Consider the following 16,441-nt stretch of genomic DNA (forward strand, 5'->3'; position numbering starts at 1 on the left):
GATCGGGCGGCACCCGCTTGCGTCAGCGACAGCGTCCATGTACTGGCGGATAATGTCCGTAGAGGACCCTGAGGAAGCGGCCAAGGCGGCCATGAAGACCCGCAAGGCCACCTCCAGCGACCCTGAGGCCATGGCCCAGTCCGCCTTCTTCTATCAGCGTATGTCTACCCGCAGTCCTCACTACGCCAAGATGGCCGACAATTACTGGAAGAAGATGGCCGCCCATGACCCCGAGGTCACCGCCAGGTCAGCCATGTACTGGCGCAACGACCCTGAGGCCGCCATGTACTGGTAACCTTCCATGACCTTGTGGTGTGACCCTATGTGACCCTGTGTCAACCCAGGAGTCACCACCAGGTCAACTATCACTGGCATAATGACCCCGTGTGCTGATGACCTCTCCTGACCTCTTGTGACCTCTATTGACCCCTTATGACCTCCCCTGACTCCTTGTGACCTCTCCTGACCTCTTGTGACCTCTCCTGACCCATTGTGACCTTGTACCGCCCTCACTGTGGCAGTAATTTCCCGTTTATAACATAAGGCGGCAAGAATAAACCTCCGCAACAATAACAATGTTGGTGTGTAGGTCGTGTGTAGGTCGTGTGTAGGTCGTGTGTAGGTGAAGTCAAGAGTGTAACACAACAGGTCAACTTGTGTGTTTAACTTATTGTCTTTGGTCTATATATAAAACTTAAGGTTCCATAATGTTGTTTGTGTTATGCCTTATTTACATCATTTTTGTCTTATTCTTTGTTTTTGTTTTTATTTCATTTTACCTTTGTCATCTACCTTTGTTAATACCAACCACGAGTCGCTGGTCAATGGTCCCACAGACTGAAACAATTGGCAAGTCGAGAGAGAGAGAGAGAGAGAGAGAGAGAGAGAGAGAGAGAACGCAGTTGCAATATATACCATAAATATACGTCCTCGTCCACCCCTTGTTAGCTCGTCGAGACTGTGAGAGACGTGGGAGGATCAAGAGACAGTCCTGAGGTGAGACACACGACACACAGTCAAGGCTTAATTGAGAGAGAGAGAGAGACAAATGAGAAGGGGGTGAGGAATCCCTGAGAGACAATTATTATATCAATTAAATGGAGAGACGTAAAGAGACTGTAAGAGAGACTTGATGATCTTATAACACACACACACACACACACACACACGCACACACACACACACACACGCACACACGCACACAGGGCCTTAATAATTGCCCTTGTTAGCGTCGTCATAGATTTCTACCATTTATCATGCATGCGTAGCTGTGTCAGGCAGACGACCCAGCCTCTGACGGTCATGAAGGGGGAGGTGAAGGGGTGCCGTTACTGCCATTAACCTTGAAGATGAACCCATTAACAAGGGGACCTCATTATCTCTTAACTACTAACAGCGCTCGTCTCCTGCATCAGTATTTCAATTCCCGGCCGCTCCTAGTTCACCCTAGCGGTCGAGTGCAGTATTGACCCTTAACTACTAACAACCCTTAACTACTAACTACCCTTAGCTACCCTTAACTACCTTCAACTAGCCACTTACTTCACCATCTGAGGCTCAAACACCAGATCATTAACCAGCTCCAAGGTAGAGTAGTCATCACCATGTTCCTCCACAAAGTTGGTTATTTCTCTCTCCTGTTGTCCAGCCTGAAAGAAACGAGATGACGTGAAAGAAATGATCAAACAAATAAGGTTGATTTGTGATAATCATACAGTGTCATCAATAAACAACAGCCAGTTATCATTACGTAAACTGGTATAATTCATGAGCTGTACCTGATCGTGAAAGAAAACGGAACGTGGTGTTGTGGGATGACTTGTATAGATTTATTTCCGTTTATTTTATGCATTTATATATTTTTCTTAACATTGTCTTCTCCCTCCTTCCCTCTCTTCTGCTTTTATTCTCCCCCTCTCCCTCCCTCTTCCTCTTCTCTCTCCCTACTCATTTTCCTTCCCTCTCACACCCTCTCCCTCTCCCTCTCGACCGTAAATGAAAGAAACTCCTCTCTGCCCTGGCATGCCGTCCCCCCCCCCCGAGCTAAATGACACTCTCCTGACACCTTCCTGACACTTCTCCTGACACCTTCCTGACACTTCTCCTGACACTCTCCTGACACTTCTTACCCAACCTTTAGTATCATGGTTGGCTGGTGGTGAGAGGGCCCAAGTAGACGTCAAGAACCTTCTCTCCACCTCTCTCCATATATATATATATATATATATATATATATATATATATATATATATATATATATATATATATCTACCTATCCATCTCTCCATCTATCTATCCACTCCTCACCTTAGCATGTATCCAAACGTCCATTCTATCCTTGGGGTAATCCTGTGCAGCGAAGCCCTTCAACACCTCCTGCAGGAAGGGCGCCCATGTCCCCCCCAGCAGGAGCAGCGCCAGCACCCGTGGGCGGCCTTCATCCTGTAGGAAGAGACATGTGGATAAGGTAACTAAGGTTGGTAAGGGAGGTAGGTAAGGGAGATAAGGGAGGTAAGGAGGATGAAAGTTTTTTTTACAAGCGTATGTATGTATGTATGTATGTATGTATGTATGTATGTATGTATGTATGTATGTATGTATGTATAACAAAACCAAAGCGTCATATTCTAATCAACCAATCAGCTTAGGGGACTCACATAAGTGGGCGTGGCGTGGGTGGTGTAGGGACACGCCTCTCGCCCCTCCCCCACCCCCTCTATCAGGTTGTAGAAGTCCATCCCATCCTCCTTATTGAACACGAGGAAGGGCCGAGTCACGTCCCCTTCAGCGCCCCCTTCAGGTGTGAACTCAACTCGTAGTGGCAGAGTCGTTACCAAGTTTCCTGGTGGAGAGGGAAGGGAGGAAGGAAGGAATGGGTAAGAGAAGGAATAAAAATAATTAGAAATGAAAGCAAATGGAGATGGAGACATGATGTTATTGAAGGAATTATAATAGAATTTGGATTACATGAAGACTCTCTCTCTCTCTCTCTCTCTCTCTCTCTCTCTCTCTCCCTCTATCTCTCTCCAAACTTTATTCACCTGATTATTATACACCCTAACAATACCTGCGGGGTTAGGTTAGGTTATGTTAGGTTAACTTAAACAACAAATACTAAAGTAATCTATGAATCCAAGTTACAGATAAATGATTGTTGAGACGACCGGTTTGTTTGTAATGAGGCTGTTGGGTAGTTAAGGCTAGGTGTGTTGTGTGTATGGTGGTTAGTGTGTGATCGTCTAATAGTGAAGTGAGACAGACACACACACACACACACGTGTAGATTGACCTGACCACCTGACCTTACTTGTGGAGACTTCGTGTGTGTATAGATCTGAGTGTATATAGATTTATGTGTATATCTGTGTGTATAGAAAATATTCATAGTGTATTTCCGGAAGTAAACAAAATCAGTGTCGTGCTTAAGTTAAACCTGTGATGGCTGACCCCTTAAGTGTCATGTACTGCCCCCTACCGGCCAACACACACACACCACCAGCATATAGAGGAACCCTGTCGCCCGTCCCAGTAGAACAATTTAGAAACAATATATGAAAGTAAATTTGTTGGAAGAAATTGGGGAAAATATTGTTAAGCTTCAGACGAATACACTGTGATATCTCGGCTCTCTGTGGTAAGGTAATATATTGTGTGTTGATTTCTTATATACAGAGGCGATTGTGTTTTGTTTATAGATTCAAAGGCGATTGTGTTTTGTTTATAGACTCAGAGGCGATTGTGTTTTGTTTATAGATTCAAAGGCGATTGTGTTTTGTTTATAGACTCAGAGGCGATTGTATTATATTTATAGATTCTGTGGCGATAGTATTTTGTTTATATACTCAGAGGCAACAGCATTTTGTTTATAGATTCAGAGGCGATTGTCTTTTGTTTACAGAGTTACGGCTACCTTTACTTCACCTATACCTAGTCGTAGCCTCCTGGTGTACAGGAAAAGCCGTGTTGGTTTTTTTAAGTTGTGTCGAGCGTTTCCTGTTCAACAGAAGTTTTCTCTCTTTTTTTATTCAGAATCTTTTACCGGTATGGGAGGGGATGGTCTGAGCCTCTGAGCCTTACACAGATTCTCTCCTGTCATTCACACTCTTTTTTATTCACTTTTATTTATTCTCTCTCTCTCCCATCATTCACTTAAATAACATAACAATATCCTGTTCCGAGTGTATTATATGCATCTTGACTTAAGCATCTTGAGTATTACCAACAACCAATACTTTATACGCGTCGGTATAGATGTCAGTAGAAGGTCAATTCAACACCTGAGAAGATTTACGATCACGAAGGAAAAAAAATAAGTGAAATAAGATCTTTTAAAACATATTTTTTGGCCCGTGAAGTGTGAATACTTCTTCCCTTCCCGTGATATAAGAACCTAAGTGATATTTTTACCTGGGTAAGAATGGGTTCAGTGAGACTCATTCCTTCCATGAGGCTTAAAGTCATGTCCAGTGGTATATAAGAGAAGTAATCTCCCGGACCTCACCAGCGGCCATACAAGAACGCATTTCGGGTATTGATTTCGCACCAAAACCTTATTCTGGGGAGCGTTTGTTGCTTGGGAGTGTTGGTCAGGCGTGAAGGACGTATTACCAAGAGGAGGAAAGGAGAGGAGAGGAAAGGAAAGGAAAGGAAAGGAAAGGAAAGGAAAGGAAAGGAAAGGAGAGGAAAGGAAAGGAAAGGAAAGGAAAGGAAAGGAAAGCAAAAAACATATAAAATTGAGGAAAATATAAGGAGAGACTCGCTGAGAGGAGAGGGTGGATAAAAACTAATAAATAAACCTGGTGTATTCGCTGAGAAGATTAGTTGTTGGAGATGTTCGCTGTGTGGGAGTTGGTGCTGTAGTTGAGAGTCTCTGCTGAAGCCTGGCGAATATACGGGATCCAAAGTGTAACTCCAGGTAATACGGCCTGGAGAGAGAGAGAGAGAGAGAGAGAGCATGGAGAAGCATAGAGAGAGAGAGAGAGAGAGAGAGAAAGGAAAAGAGAGGAGCATGGGGAAGTAGAAAAAAACGGGAGAAAATTCTTGAGACATTGAGATAGAAGAGGAATAAAAAGAAGAAAACGAAAAAAAAGGAACATCACCGAACATGTGTTGATTCTGACTTTACTCTCCCCACCTCACCCACCACCTACTCTCCCCACCTCACCCACCACCTACTCTCCCCACCTCACCCACCACCTACTCTCCCCACCTCACCCACCACCTACTCTCCCCACCTCACCCACCACCTACTCTCCCCTCTTCACCCCATGACCTACCTCTTTGCCTGTTACCGTAGACAACATGCTGGGCAGTCGTGTCCCGGATGACCTCCTGGGTGTTGGCTGATCCCTCCCTCAGCGCCTTCAGGAGTGACCCAACCCGACCTATCACAGTTCCTCCTGTAGTGGGTGTGGGGGTAGGAGGGGGAGAGAGAATGATTAGCACTGTTTGTGAGTTTTGATTGGCTAATGACGTATTTCACTCACTCACTCACTCACTCACTCACTCACTCGTTTGATATCATTAGGTGACAGGGATAAAATGCTAATTGGTTGAAGGAATATTTGGCCAGCCATTAAACGTCAATGATTGGCTAGGGAAATTCGTAATACAAATAATCACGCACTTGATTGGCTGAGATTAGAACAGATAAAAACAATCGTCATTGGTTGGATTTAAAAGCCAAATATAAACACAACCAATTAAAACCAACGAAAGAATAATTAATCAAGGGTAATTATAGGTAATTATCACAGTCTGTCTTTAATTACCTAAATATTTAATCAACTTAATTGGGTCATAGGTGAATGTACATAATCCAGGTAATTATTTATCGCAATGAGTACAAAGTGATTCTGTATTGTGAATTATATATATTTAAGCTCTTATTAGTATTATGTTTTGAGGCGGTGAGATAATGTATTGGATTATGTGTAACGATGTAAGTAATGTGTGTGTGTGTGTGTGTGTGTGTGTGTGTGTGTGTGTGTGTGTGTTCCAACTGCTGACGTCTTTCCACACAATACAAAGATGATTTTTAAACCAAACAATAATTTACTGCACATAACTAAGACACCACCACCTCCCACACATCGTAACATAAGTCAACCAGTTTTGAAATAAATCTTATATAATCTGGTCTGTAACAATATATAAAGGAATTTTCGTCTCCCGTGAAGTTAGAATTGAATTTAGATCTTCCCGAGAGACAGAGTAAAGTATAAACTCCAGGAATGTGGTTAATGAACGAATTCCTCGACCCTCCACTGCACAATAGACACCAATATAAAACTCTTCAATAGTGGCGGTAAACTCTTATATGACGATTGTCTTTTGTTTTATGATTGTGTTTATAAAGTGTTAGATGATGATCGTCTTTTGGTTCATGATTCTTATTAACTCTCTCTCTCTCTCTCTCTCTCTCTCTCTCTGTCAATAAATATATACACTAAGTAATAACAAAATCATCGAGAAATTCTTACCTTTCAATACACGTCGAACGATATTATCTTCCTCCTCCTCCTCTTTCTCTTCCTCCTCCTCCTCCTCTTTCTCTTCCTCCTTCTCTTCTTCTTCATCGACTGGCTTACGTCTCTCTGCCTCTTCTTCCATTCTCTCTCCTCCCGCGTCAACAGGGTCATGAGTCTCATTCTTACCTTCCACCTCATTTATCTTATGTTTCTCATTTGCACTAATGTTATCAGATGATTTCCCTGTTTCCATCTTTATCATCTTACTTTCCTTTTTCTCTTCTTTCTTTTCGTTTATATATTTTTTCGTCTTGTTTTTATTTCCTGTTTTTCCTTCGTCTTCTGGATCCTCGACTTCCTTTCTTTCATTCTCTTCCTTTTTATAATTATCTTCATCTCTATTTCCGTTCTTCTCCTCTTTCTCTTGTTTTTCCTCCTCTTCTTGTTCCTCTTCCCCTCTCTTCTCCTCCTCCTCTCTGCCCCTCTCGCCCTCAGTCGTCTTAATGAATGACAGGTCGGCCACGATCAGTGATTGGTCAGTGTCGATCAGCTGTCTTCTGACGTCATCATAGGAGGCCAGAAGGTAAACAAACTCATCACGTCTGTAGTGGAGAAGCAAAACATGAAAGGTATCTCTCTCTCTCTCTCTCTCTCTCTCTCTCACACACACGAGGAGTTTTTATTCATCGTTGTATGGCTCTACAGACAGACAGACAGACAGGGTAAGGACTGGTAAAGTGGTTCTCTTAGAGTTTTCTGCGTCGGAGCTGAATTGATTGTCCCCGTTGAAGTGGGGAAGAAATTTGTCCCGCTTCTCTCTCTCTCTCTCTCTCTCTCTCTCTCCTCCTTCTCCTCACCCTCCTCTTCCTCCTCTCCCCTCTGAGTCCCTCCTCCTTCTCCTCACCCTCCTCTTCCTCCTCTCTTTCTAACCTCTCCCTACTACCTCCTCCTTTATCTCAATCTCCCCTCCTCCTGCCCCTACCCTCTTCCCCCTCCCTTCCCCTACCCTCCCCCTACCCTCCTCCTCCTCCTCTCCAACACCAATAAAAGGGGATCAGTTACGTCAGGTCATCACCATAGTAGGGTCGAGTACCCCTGATACACTCCTCCGAGATTGATGCGATTGTCACTTGTTTCCTGGAGAATTTTGGTGACGTTGGTGATCTTATAATTTCTTCTTTTCGTTTATTTCCTTTTCTTTTGTTTCTCTTGTTCTCTTGTTGTTTCCGTTTATGTTTATTGTTTTGATGGTTTTTCTAAGTCTTCTGTTCTCTTCTCTTGTGTCTCTCTTCTCCTCTTCATCCTTTCGTCTGTCGTGTGGATATCCTCTCATTATCTTGTCTATCTCTTTCTCTCTCTTCGTCATTCTCATCCATGTCATTTTCCTTCTCCTTCCCCTCCCCTCACCTCTCTCCCCTCTCTCTTAATCCTCCTCCACCTGTTTCTCCTCTCCTCACCTCTTCCTCCTTTAATCGTCCTCCTCCTCCTCCTCCTACTTCTCCTCCCGGGCCAACACCTCCATCTTAAGAGCCAATTTACTAAAGCTGCTTTCTTCGTCTTCACCTGACCTGTCTGAGGCAGGCGGTGAAGGTGCCAACTAGTGCCTGTAGCGTCACCTGCACACACACACACACACACACACACACAGGTAAAATTAATTAATATTCGACAGTTGTAATGATTTAGCTTATATATGAAGGAACGCATCTACTGTAGGTTAGGTTAGGTTAGGTTAGGTTAGGTTAGGCAGAGTCTCAGTGTTATTCTTATGTTGTTTGATGTCCCCTCCTCTCTCTCTCTCTCTCTCTCTCTCTCTCTCTCTCTCTCTCTCTCTCTCTCGATAGGCAGATTATTAACCCATATGTCACCAGGAGAAGAAAAGGTCACTTTATGCGGAAACTTGTGGATCCGATACTCATAAAATTCATCAGCCGATATCGAGAGGACAGAAAGCGGGATATCGGATAAGTTTTTGTTTTAGTGAAGAGAAAAAGCCGAGTGTCAGAGGACAAGAGGTCGATGAAGAGAGGAAAATGAAGTCGATTTAGAGAAAACAATGAAATCGATTTATTGAGGACAAAAAAGCCGATTTCGAGAGAACAAAAATGCCGATTTAGAGAGAATAAAAAAGCCGAATTAGAGATAATAGAAAAGCCGATTTAGAAAGAGCACAAAAACAACCCGATACGTATAGAAAAAAACCAATAATTGGAAGAGAAAGAAAAACTAGAAAAAAATCTGAAATATTACTCACAAATTAGTGACGATAACAAGGTCCTCCTCAGGCAGGCTCTCGAGATGGTCCTTGAGCCTTGAGTCCTCCTCATATCTCCCTGAAGGACACCAAGACCTCATCATCTGCCAGGGAAGGAGGGGATTCAAATGGCCATCCATCCTTATGAGGAGAAGTTGACGAGGGGCCAGGGAGTGGAGGCTTATACCGGGACTTTTTTATTTATTTATTTTTTTAATTTGAAGGAGTGTCTGTCTGTCTGTCTGTCTGTCTGTCTGTCTGTCTGTCTCTCTCACTCTGTCTCCGGGTCTGTCTGTCTGTCTCTCTCACTCTGTCTCCGGGTCTGTCTGTCTGTCTCTCCTCACACACAACACACTTCACCCTAAAGATACACTTAGACTCACCTTAACACTTGGATACTTGAGTCTACACGCTGAGTGAAGGAAGTACTTCTCAGCCACGGTCTCAGCGGCCACCAGACCCACCACATGGAGAGCTGAGAGTAGTAGTAGTAGTAGTTAGTTGAGAGGTAGTTGATAGAGCTGAGAGTAGTAGTAGTAGTAGTTAGTTAAGAGGTAGTTGATAGAGCTGAGAGTAGTAGTAGTAGTAGTTAGTTAAGAGGTAGTTGATAGAGGTGAGAGTAGATTATGAGTTAGGGTAGATTTTAATTATGTTTTGAGTAGATGAACAATCCTCAAGGGTAGATTACACATAACTGGAGTAGAATAACACGACTAAATATAGAGTATATGATGTCACTTGTCCCTCCAGGCTCTTCCTCCAACCTCCCCCTTAAGGCTCCTCCCCCCCAGGCTCTTCCTCCAACCTCCCCCTCTAGGCTCCTCCCCCCAGGCCCCTCCTCTACCCCCCCCTTTCCACCACACACCTCAGAAATCGTTCCCAGATTGCCCACCTCCTTCACGCCCGCCTCTCTGCTCCTGCCGTGACGCCCACAACCAACACCACAGCTCACCACAGTCCTCGTCCACCTGATCACTCTCCCTGTGTTCCCTCCCTCAGTGTCTAGCCCAGGAGACCAGAGTACCTCACTCATGTTTTGTAGACTCTTTTGTTTTTTTGCTTGTAATATAACTTCACCACCACAATCACCACCATTACCACTATCACCATCACTATCACTAACACCAGCATCACCACCTCATCACCACCATCACCACCACACCACCATCACCTTATCACCACACCACTTCACCACCACACCACCAACATCACCACCACACCACCTCACCACCATCATCACCACCATCATCACCACCTCACCACCATCATCACCACCACTCCTACACCACTACAACTTACCTCTGTCATCGCTGCTAGACGTCTCTCTCCCGTCTATCACCAAGGTCATAAACGAAACGCAAACACAGACCCAGACTCTTACAATCGTCGGTGTGACCATGATGAACACTGTCTTGGGTCGCGGGCGAGGAACAAGTGAAGGTGTCTGGGCGCTGCATTGGTGTCGGGCAAGAACCAGGAAAAGTTACCCAAACTCTGAAATATATCGCGTCAACGTAAGCAGGACTATCAAGCATTTTGTTTATATCAATACATCTTTATATACGTATTAAACTGTGTGGTTAGGTTAGGTTCTGTGTCGTTTGTTATAGGTGATATTTTCATTTATATACAATACTATGTTAGGCTACTATTTTTTCTTAAAGGTAAATTGAAATAATATTATATTTTCCTCAATAAACTGTGCTTGCAAGTGCAGTTCATTGACTCGTGTGGTAGTAACATAAGTTTTAATACTATACATTATATTCACCTTCTAAATAAACAAAATAAATCCACTTATATTATCCTTCTTTTTCATTCCTGTGCCGTACCTGACAGCCTGGTCTATCAATATTAATTTCTCTTTAAATGTTTGAATATTAATTTTTTTTTTCTCGTACCCTGAGAGGTTACTGGTGCTGTTGTGGCGATGAAGTGTGGTGGGGAGGAAGTGTTTTAATCTATCTATCTATCTATCTATCTATCTATCTATTCATTTATCTATCTATCTATCTATGTGTGTGTGTGTGTGTGTGTGTGTGTGTGTGTGTGTGTGTGTGTGTGTGTGTGTGTGTGTGTGTGTGTGTGTGTGTGTGTGTGTGTGTGTGTGTGTGTGTGTGTGTGTGTGTGTGTGTGTGTGTGTGTGTGTGTGTGTGTGTGTGTGTGTGTGTGTGTGTGTGTGTGTGTAGTTGTTCTCTCGTGTTGGTGGTGCCTGAAATCACAAACAAATGTCCTGTTGTTCAAGTTTTCCTTCCAGGTTTAGACTGTGAATATTTCAATCAGATCTACCCTGTTGTGACTTGTCTGAAGGGTTGTTAGCCGTAAGGCCCTCAATCATGACTTGTATTGGTTTCAAATATTTTCATGTCGTCTACAAACTTGATAATGTGGCTCATATAAGTGATGAGATGGTGTGGGTCAATAAGCCCGTTGCTGTTCACTTTATCATTATGTTCTTATCTGTTAACTATACAGCTTACAGGTATACAGGTATCTACTGTATAGTCAGGTGTGTTAATGAAGTTATCATAACAGTAACTTCAGTGAAATAATCACATACCATCCTTACTAAAGAACTCATTAGTATGATATAGGCGAAAAATATTGATGATTTGCTTTAGTATTAACTTAATAGTTGATAAAACATCGCAAATTTAGAAATAATGGCATATATTCTACAATAAAAAGAAAAAAGGGTATGAAAAACTTTAAATAGAACAGTTACCCCAACAATTTAGTGTTGTTTTCTCTAATAATTAATTCAAAGAAAACGTAAAAAATGCTTGAGGCACCAGGAACTCGGGTATATAGTCACCTGTCTCGGCCTCCTACACAGAGTTCTAACTTTCATAATTTTTATCGTTGTTAGACTAATGTATTAGTAACTATGCAACGCACTTAAATACCCTCGTTGTCGAAGCGCAATAATAAAGTTATAACAACAACTCGGCCTCTCACAGCAGCTCCCGGAAGCATTTCACTTTTAGTTTGCTTTTATCCTCTTCGCCACTGATCGGTTCGTCAGCCGCTTGTTACAACCAGAGTTTTAAAAATTTTGAGTTACGAAGGACACCGCACTGCAGTGCTCAACAGGGAGGTGTGGCGGTAAAATAAACTAACAATATTGAAATTAGTTAATTTTTTCGTCAAACCTCCATGTCGAGCGCTGCAGTAGATATATAGTGTGTAGCGAGCCCGTAGTAAAACCTCTTGGTATACTCAGGGACATTGAAACATGACTCGTTTCTTGCATGCGGGGAGTGGTTACGGGTTCGGGTTTGGTGTTTCAATGGTTTGAATTTCTGCTTCACGTTTTCTGTGGAAATTAAGAGTATTAACTTCCTTTATTTTTTATGTTAATCATTTATCTTCACACTGAAATATCATTTAAATTCCTTGAGGGCTGGTAACTATTCTGGGCAAGAAGGGAGACAGACAAACCTTGAGTATTATGAATGATATTAATTAAAACAACGTAAACTATTGTCATTCTCCTTGCCTTCCCTCATAGTTCAGAATCAGACGAGCAAACACTGAATTAGGAGTCGAACTATGATTCACGCCTGGATGATTCATTAAATAATAACTAGTTTATGTGTGTATGAACGTCAGGGCATTATCAAAATATATCTGGTTTTCATCTTTAAACATAATATTCAAATTCCCACCCTCATTACCACGTCTTTTGGAAATGAGCTTCAACCTGGAGATGATTCAATGTGGGGGAGGAGGCGAGGATGAACTTGGTCGTCTGGGAGGGAGGGAGGGAGGGAGGGGCAGGAAAAGCTGAACTTTGAACTCTACGACATGAGGGAAGTGTTGACGACGTGGCTCTTTCACTGCTCTGCTCACTACAGCCGCCGCCGGTAAGTACAAAAAGTCGTGGCGTTTACTGACTCCCACACTCCAAATACTAATTAATATCGTGCATAAATATTCCAGCCACATTTTAAGCAACAAGTATCAACGTTATATAAAGAAGTTAGTGAAATTTGGGGTGTTTTAATCACAGGTGCTGTCGGGGTATAATGTTTAGCCGACGACGCCATGTTAGGCTGCTTTGTCGAGTCAAATTTGTCTGCTAATTTGTTATTGCCTGGGTCTCCTATAGTCCTCGAGGATATTTCAGATTATCTTAGGTCCTGTTACGCCTCGGCAAGTGAGCAGGAAAAGGTGATTTACAAAGAAATAATAGAGGATATAGACTGGTGTTGCCCCACTTTTTAGTTTTAAAGTGGTCGGCCCAATAGATTATTCCACCTCCTCGTATTAATTCATAGTTTCCTGCAAGATGGTCATATAATGTAAGTCACAAAACTGACGAGTAAAGAAGAAAAAACTAGCTTGAAATAGTTTGAGGTAAAGTATCGAAGAAAAGTTAATAGGCCTAAGTAGTTTAGCTTTCGTTATTGATTCCTTGGTTGTCACCCTCGTGGAGCTCATGAGGAGTTAATTATATAGTAAACATTAACCTAACATAGACCACAGGATAATTCGTATGAAATAATTGACTTGTAGTACGGATCATGTTTAAGTACCCAATAATGAATTAAGGGAAGGATTTACACCGGTGTTGACGTGGCCACATGCAAGTTTAAATGACGTAATTTGATAGTGTATGGGCGGCTTAATCCCCGAGTTTCCTTAAGTTTGAATGTAAGATTTGTCATGTTCTGGTTATTGAGGAAGATAACTTTTCCCTATTAAGATTTGGTTAAGGAATTATTGTGGTTTAGTTAATGTGTAGATGGATATTATTATTATTAGATGGACATTTTGTAAAGAATTTAGTTCGTGTTAAAAATTACAGTAATAGTTGGTAAAATTGCAGTTTCGGTCAATATGCCCAGTAGTTTAGTAATTAGTTTATTCTGTGTATTTTGGTGTTTGACTTAATCGAATTTGACATTTCTTTCCGGGGAAAAGGACCCGTCCCCCCCTAAGAAAAAAGTATGAAAAAAACTAAAATTATTCTCTGGTGTTATTATTCTTTGCCACTTGGTTAAAATGGGGCTATAAATACGCCAAATAAGATGTTAAGGTTGGGGATGGTTAAAACAGTCGGCCGTGTCTTGGCCGAAACTGCAATACCAAAGTTATTCTACTCTAATTTTCCACCTAAGTTTATAGGTTCTTGTCCAACTTTAAGGAACGAATTGAGACGATTTATTAAAGGGTTTTGGAAGGGGATGAGAATAGTTATCCCGCCAGGTGGATTATTTAGGTAATTAAAATATTTATTGAAATCCTCAAAAATCCATAATTGGTTCATCATAAATGGTACAGGTATATAGTGAGGCACGTTGGTTAGCTGTGCTGTATGAGGAAGTGTTGGCAAGAGGTGAACGAGGAATGAAAACTATATTTGCTTCATGTTAATTTATGTTCCTGTGTTTTCCAGATCCCGTGTGTTGGTGGCTGAGGCAGGACACCATGTAGCTTGACCTCGGTTATAGCTCTCGCCTCCAAGTGTAAAATGCCTTCACTAACAGAATCGAAAATGGCCAGAACAGTACTTGATACTTTTTTCCTACAGAAGTTCACAGTTCTATGTAGTTAACCCTTGTTACTATCTTTCCTCTGCTAGTATAAACAGGTACTGATATTAATAAGTTTTGTTTCATTCAGGTTTAAAAACGGAATTACAAGGACAAACCAGAGGACGGTGTTTTCTGTGTTGAAGCTGAAGTGTGGTATAATTTTTACAAACATCTCCTGGTATAAATATTTAGTTTTTGTAATTAGTTTTTCAGATTAACTGTGTATAACAGTGGATCCTGACAATTGCCTCCTATTCAATGTTATTACAAATTACAGGTTTCTTCTGTTCCTAATCCACCCATCAATATATTACACGTATTGGAATTAATCTTTCTTTTGCTACAGGTTTACTGTCGAGCCGTGAAAATACTCGTTCACTTGTTTCAAATTGTATCAATAAATGCTGAATATTCCGTGATTTCCGCTAATATTCAGCCATAAGAAAACGTTGAATACCCCGTTATTTCCGCTAATATCGAGCTGAATTTTTTTGTTCCGTCCACCAATACTCATCGTCGTGGGGGAAAAACTCCACAAACTTCATATTCCTTCCCACATACAGTAAACCTTAACAAAATAACCCACGAGTTTATCTTCTCATTTGTATCTGGGAAGAGGATTTAGGTACTTGATAAAACCTAACCAGTACTGTAGTTCGAGGACAAAGTTGTATATAGTTTGTCACGGATATTATAAATTTAGTTTGCACATCTTAGCGTGTTGGAATTTGTTTTAACTTGGTAAATAATGCTTAGGTAGTACTGTAGTGTCAGTATTTTGTAGTGCCAGTGCAGTGTTCTGTAATGTAGTGTACCTTAGGACCCTTCGGAATGTGTAGTTAACATACTTTGTAGTATTTGTAGTTTGTATTTTCAGTAGTGACATATACTTAGGCTGTGTGTGTGTGTGACTGTACAGTGTGTGACTGGCGTGTGTGACAGTGGAGCATGTATGACTGGCGTGTGACAGTGGAGCATGTATGACGTTTAAATAAGTGTACAGAAGTATATAGTGAGGATAGTTTGTTGTGCGGATATGAATATACGGAGTGATTTTTAAGTTGTGTATAAGTGGAGGGTATTCACGTGTATAAGTGACTTTGTATATACCTTAAATGTGATGTCCTTGTTCATGATATATCTATTGTTTGACATGCAGTGAAATACTCGTAAGTAATATTGGATTGATATATTTTTAAAAACCTAACATGCAAAATGACGTCAATAATTATGCCATTTTCTATATTACAGGACAATTACCTTTGTGGATGAGGCCCCCACCTGAGGGGTTAAGTGCCCTCTTCAAGATGCCGGAGGTGCTCAAAGGCGACCCAAGTTTACCCCCTAAAGAACCTCACAAAGTCCACGTACGTTCCTGTGATGAAGAACCTGTGGTGAAGAATTAAGAGGTTAACAGGTTAACTACACCGCAGACTACAGGTAACTATCTCCTCGGGAGGGTTTTGTTACGATCATAAAGTTTGGATCACAAGAAGATTAAGCACCCAAAGGTTATATCACCTGAGTGAACACATTAACTTAACCTTGCCTGGTAACATTAGGGAGTTTTATTAAGTTTGGCACGTATAATCACAGGATGCTTTACTTTGGCCTTGTATTCATCACCGCCTCGGAGGTCTTGGTATGGCCACTGAGGGACAACAAAGTGTAGAATTTAAAGTAACTCTTACAAAGCTCCCGAATGACCTAAGAACTTTTGTCTTTATTCAGGCCAGAAATTAAGATTTGGCTGAAATGCTTATTTTCTCTTATAATTAAAAAGAATTCTGGATATACTAAAAGTATGAGACAAAATCTACTTACATTAAGAATAAGCTTGGACCGATTGGTTATTAATTATACAAGAATAATAATAAAATATAAATGCAAAGTTCAGCTTAACTGTTGTGAAAGAACATAAGTATACATAAGGTACAGGTGATGACGCTTCTTGGTCACCAAAATCATAGACTTGTATGCCAGCACTTGAGGCACTCTGCCGTAACTTAACAAGTCTGTTTGCCTTCATACCAGATGGCATCCGTTCCTTTTTTAGTTGATCAGGATCGTGAGGCCCAATATTGTCAAATATTTTCACCCTTGACTGAACTGTATAGGGTGTTAACACATTTGTTCTTGCTTGCATTACAATCTTCAAAGTCCCTCGAGAAAAACAG

At 41.5% G+C, this 16,441-nt stretch overlaps 2 protein-coding genes across 2 annotated transcripts in view; one reads left to right on the forward strand and one right to left on the reverse strand.

Moving 5' to 3' along the window:
* The window catches only part of LOC121878444, a 1,304-nt gene extending 599 nt beyond the window's left edge, over positions 1–705 (forward strand). The window contains exon 2 of the mRNA XM_042384674.1: positions 1–705. This exon is cut by the window's left edge and continues 138 nt beyond it. Coding sequence (XP_042240608.1) covers positions 1–295 — 295 coding nt within the window. The 3' untranslated portion in view covers positions 296–705.
* Positions 1–10,180, reverse strand: part of LOC121878443 (multifunctional procollagen lysine hydroxylase and glycosyltransferase LH3-like) — a 21,610-nt gene extending 11,430 nt beyond the window's left edge. Inside the window, exons 1-8 of the mRNA XM_042384673.1 lie at positions 10,024–10,180; positions 9,108–9,199; positions 8,725–8,828; positions 6,483–7,072; positions 5,277–5,399; positions 2,658–2,842; positions 2,308–2,442; positions 1,543–1,649 (exon numbers count right to left, since the gene is read on the reverse strand). Coding sequence (XP_042240607.1) covers positions 1,543–1,649; positions 2,308–2,442; positions 2,658–2,842; positions 5,277–5,399; positions 6,483–7,072; positions 8,725–8,828; positions 9,108–9,199; positions 10,024–10,123 — 1,436 coding nt within the window. The 5' untranslated portion in view covers positions 10,124–10,180. The remainder of the gene's footprint in view (positions 1–1,542; positions 1,650–2,307; positions 2,443–2,657; positions 2,843–5,276; positions 5,400–6,482; positions 7,073–8,724; positions 8,829–9,107; positions 9,200–10,023) is intronic.
* Positions 10,181–16,441: the final 6,261 nt, after the last annotated feature.

Source organism: Homarus americanus, unplaced genomic scaffold (assembly GCF_018991925.1).
Source record: "Homarus americanus isolate GMGI-L3 unplaced genomic scaffold, GMGI_Hamer_2.0 scaffold41027, whole genome shotgun sequence".
Lineage (NCBI taxonomy): Eukaryota > Metazoa > Arthropoda > Malacostraca > Decapoda > Nephropidae > Homarus > Homarus americanus.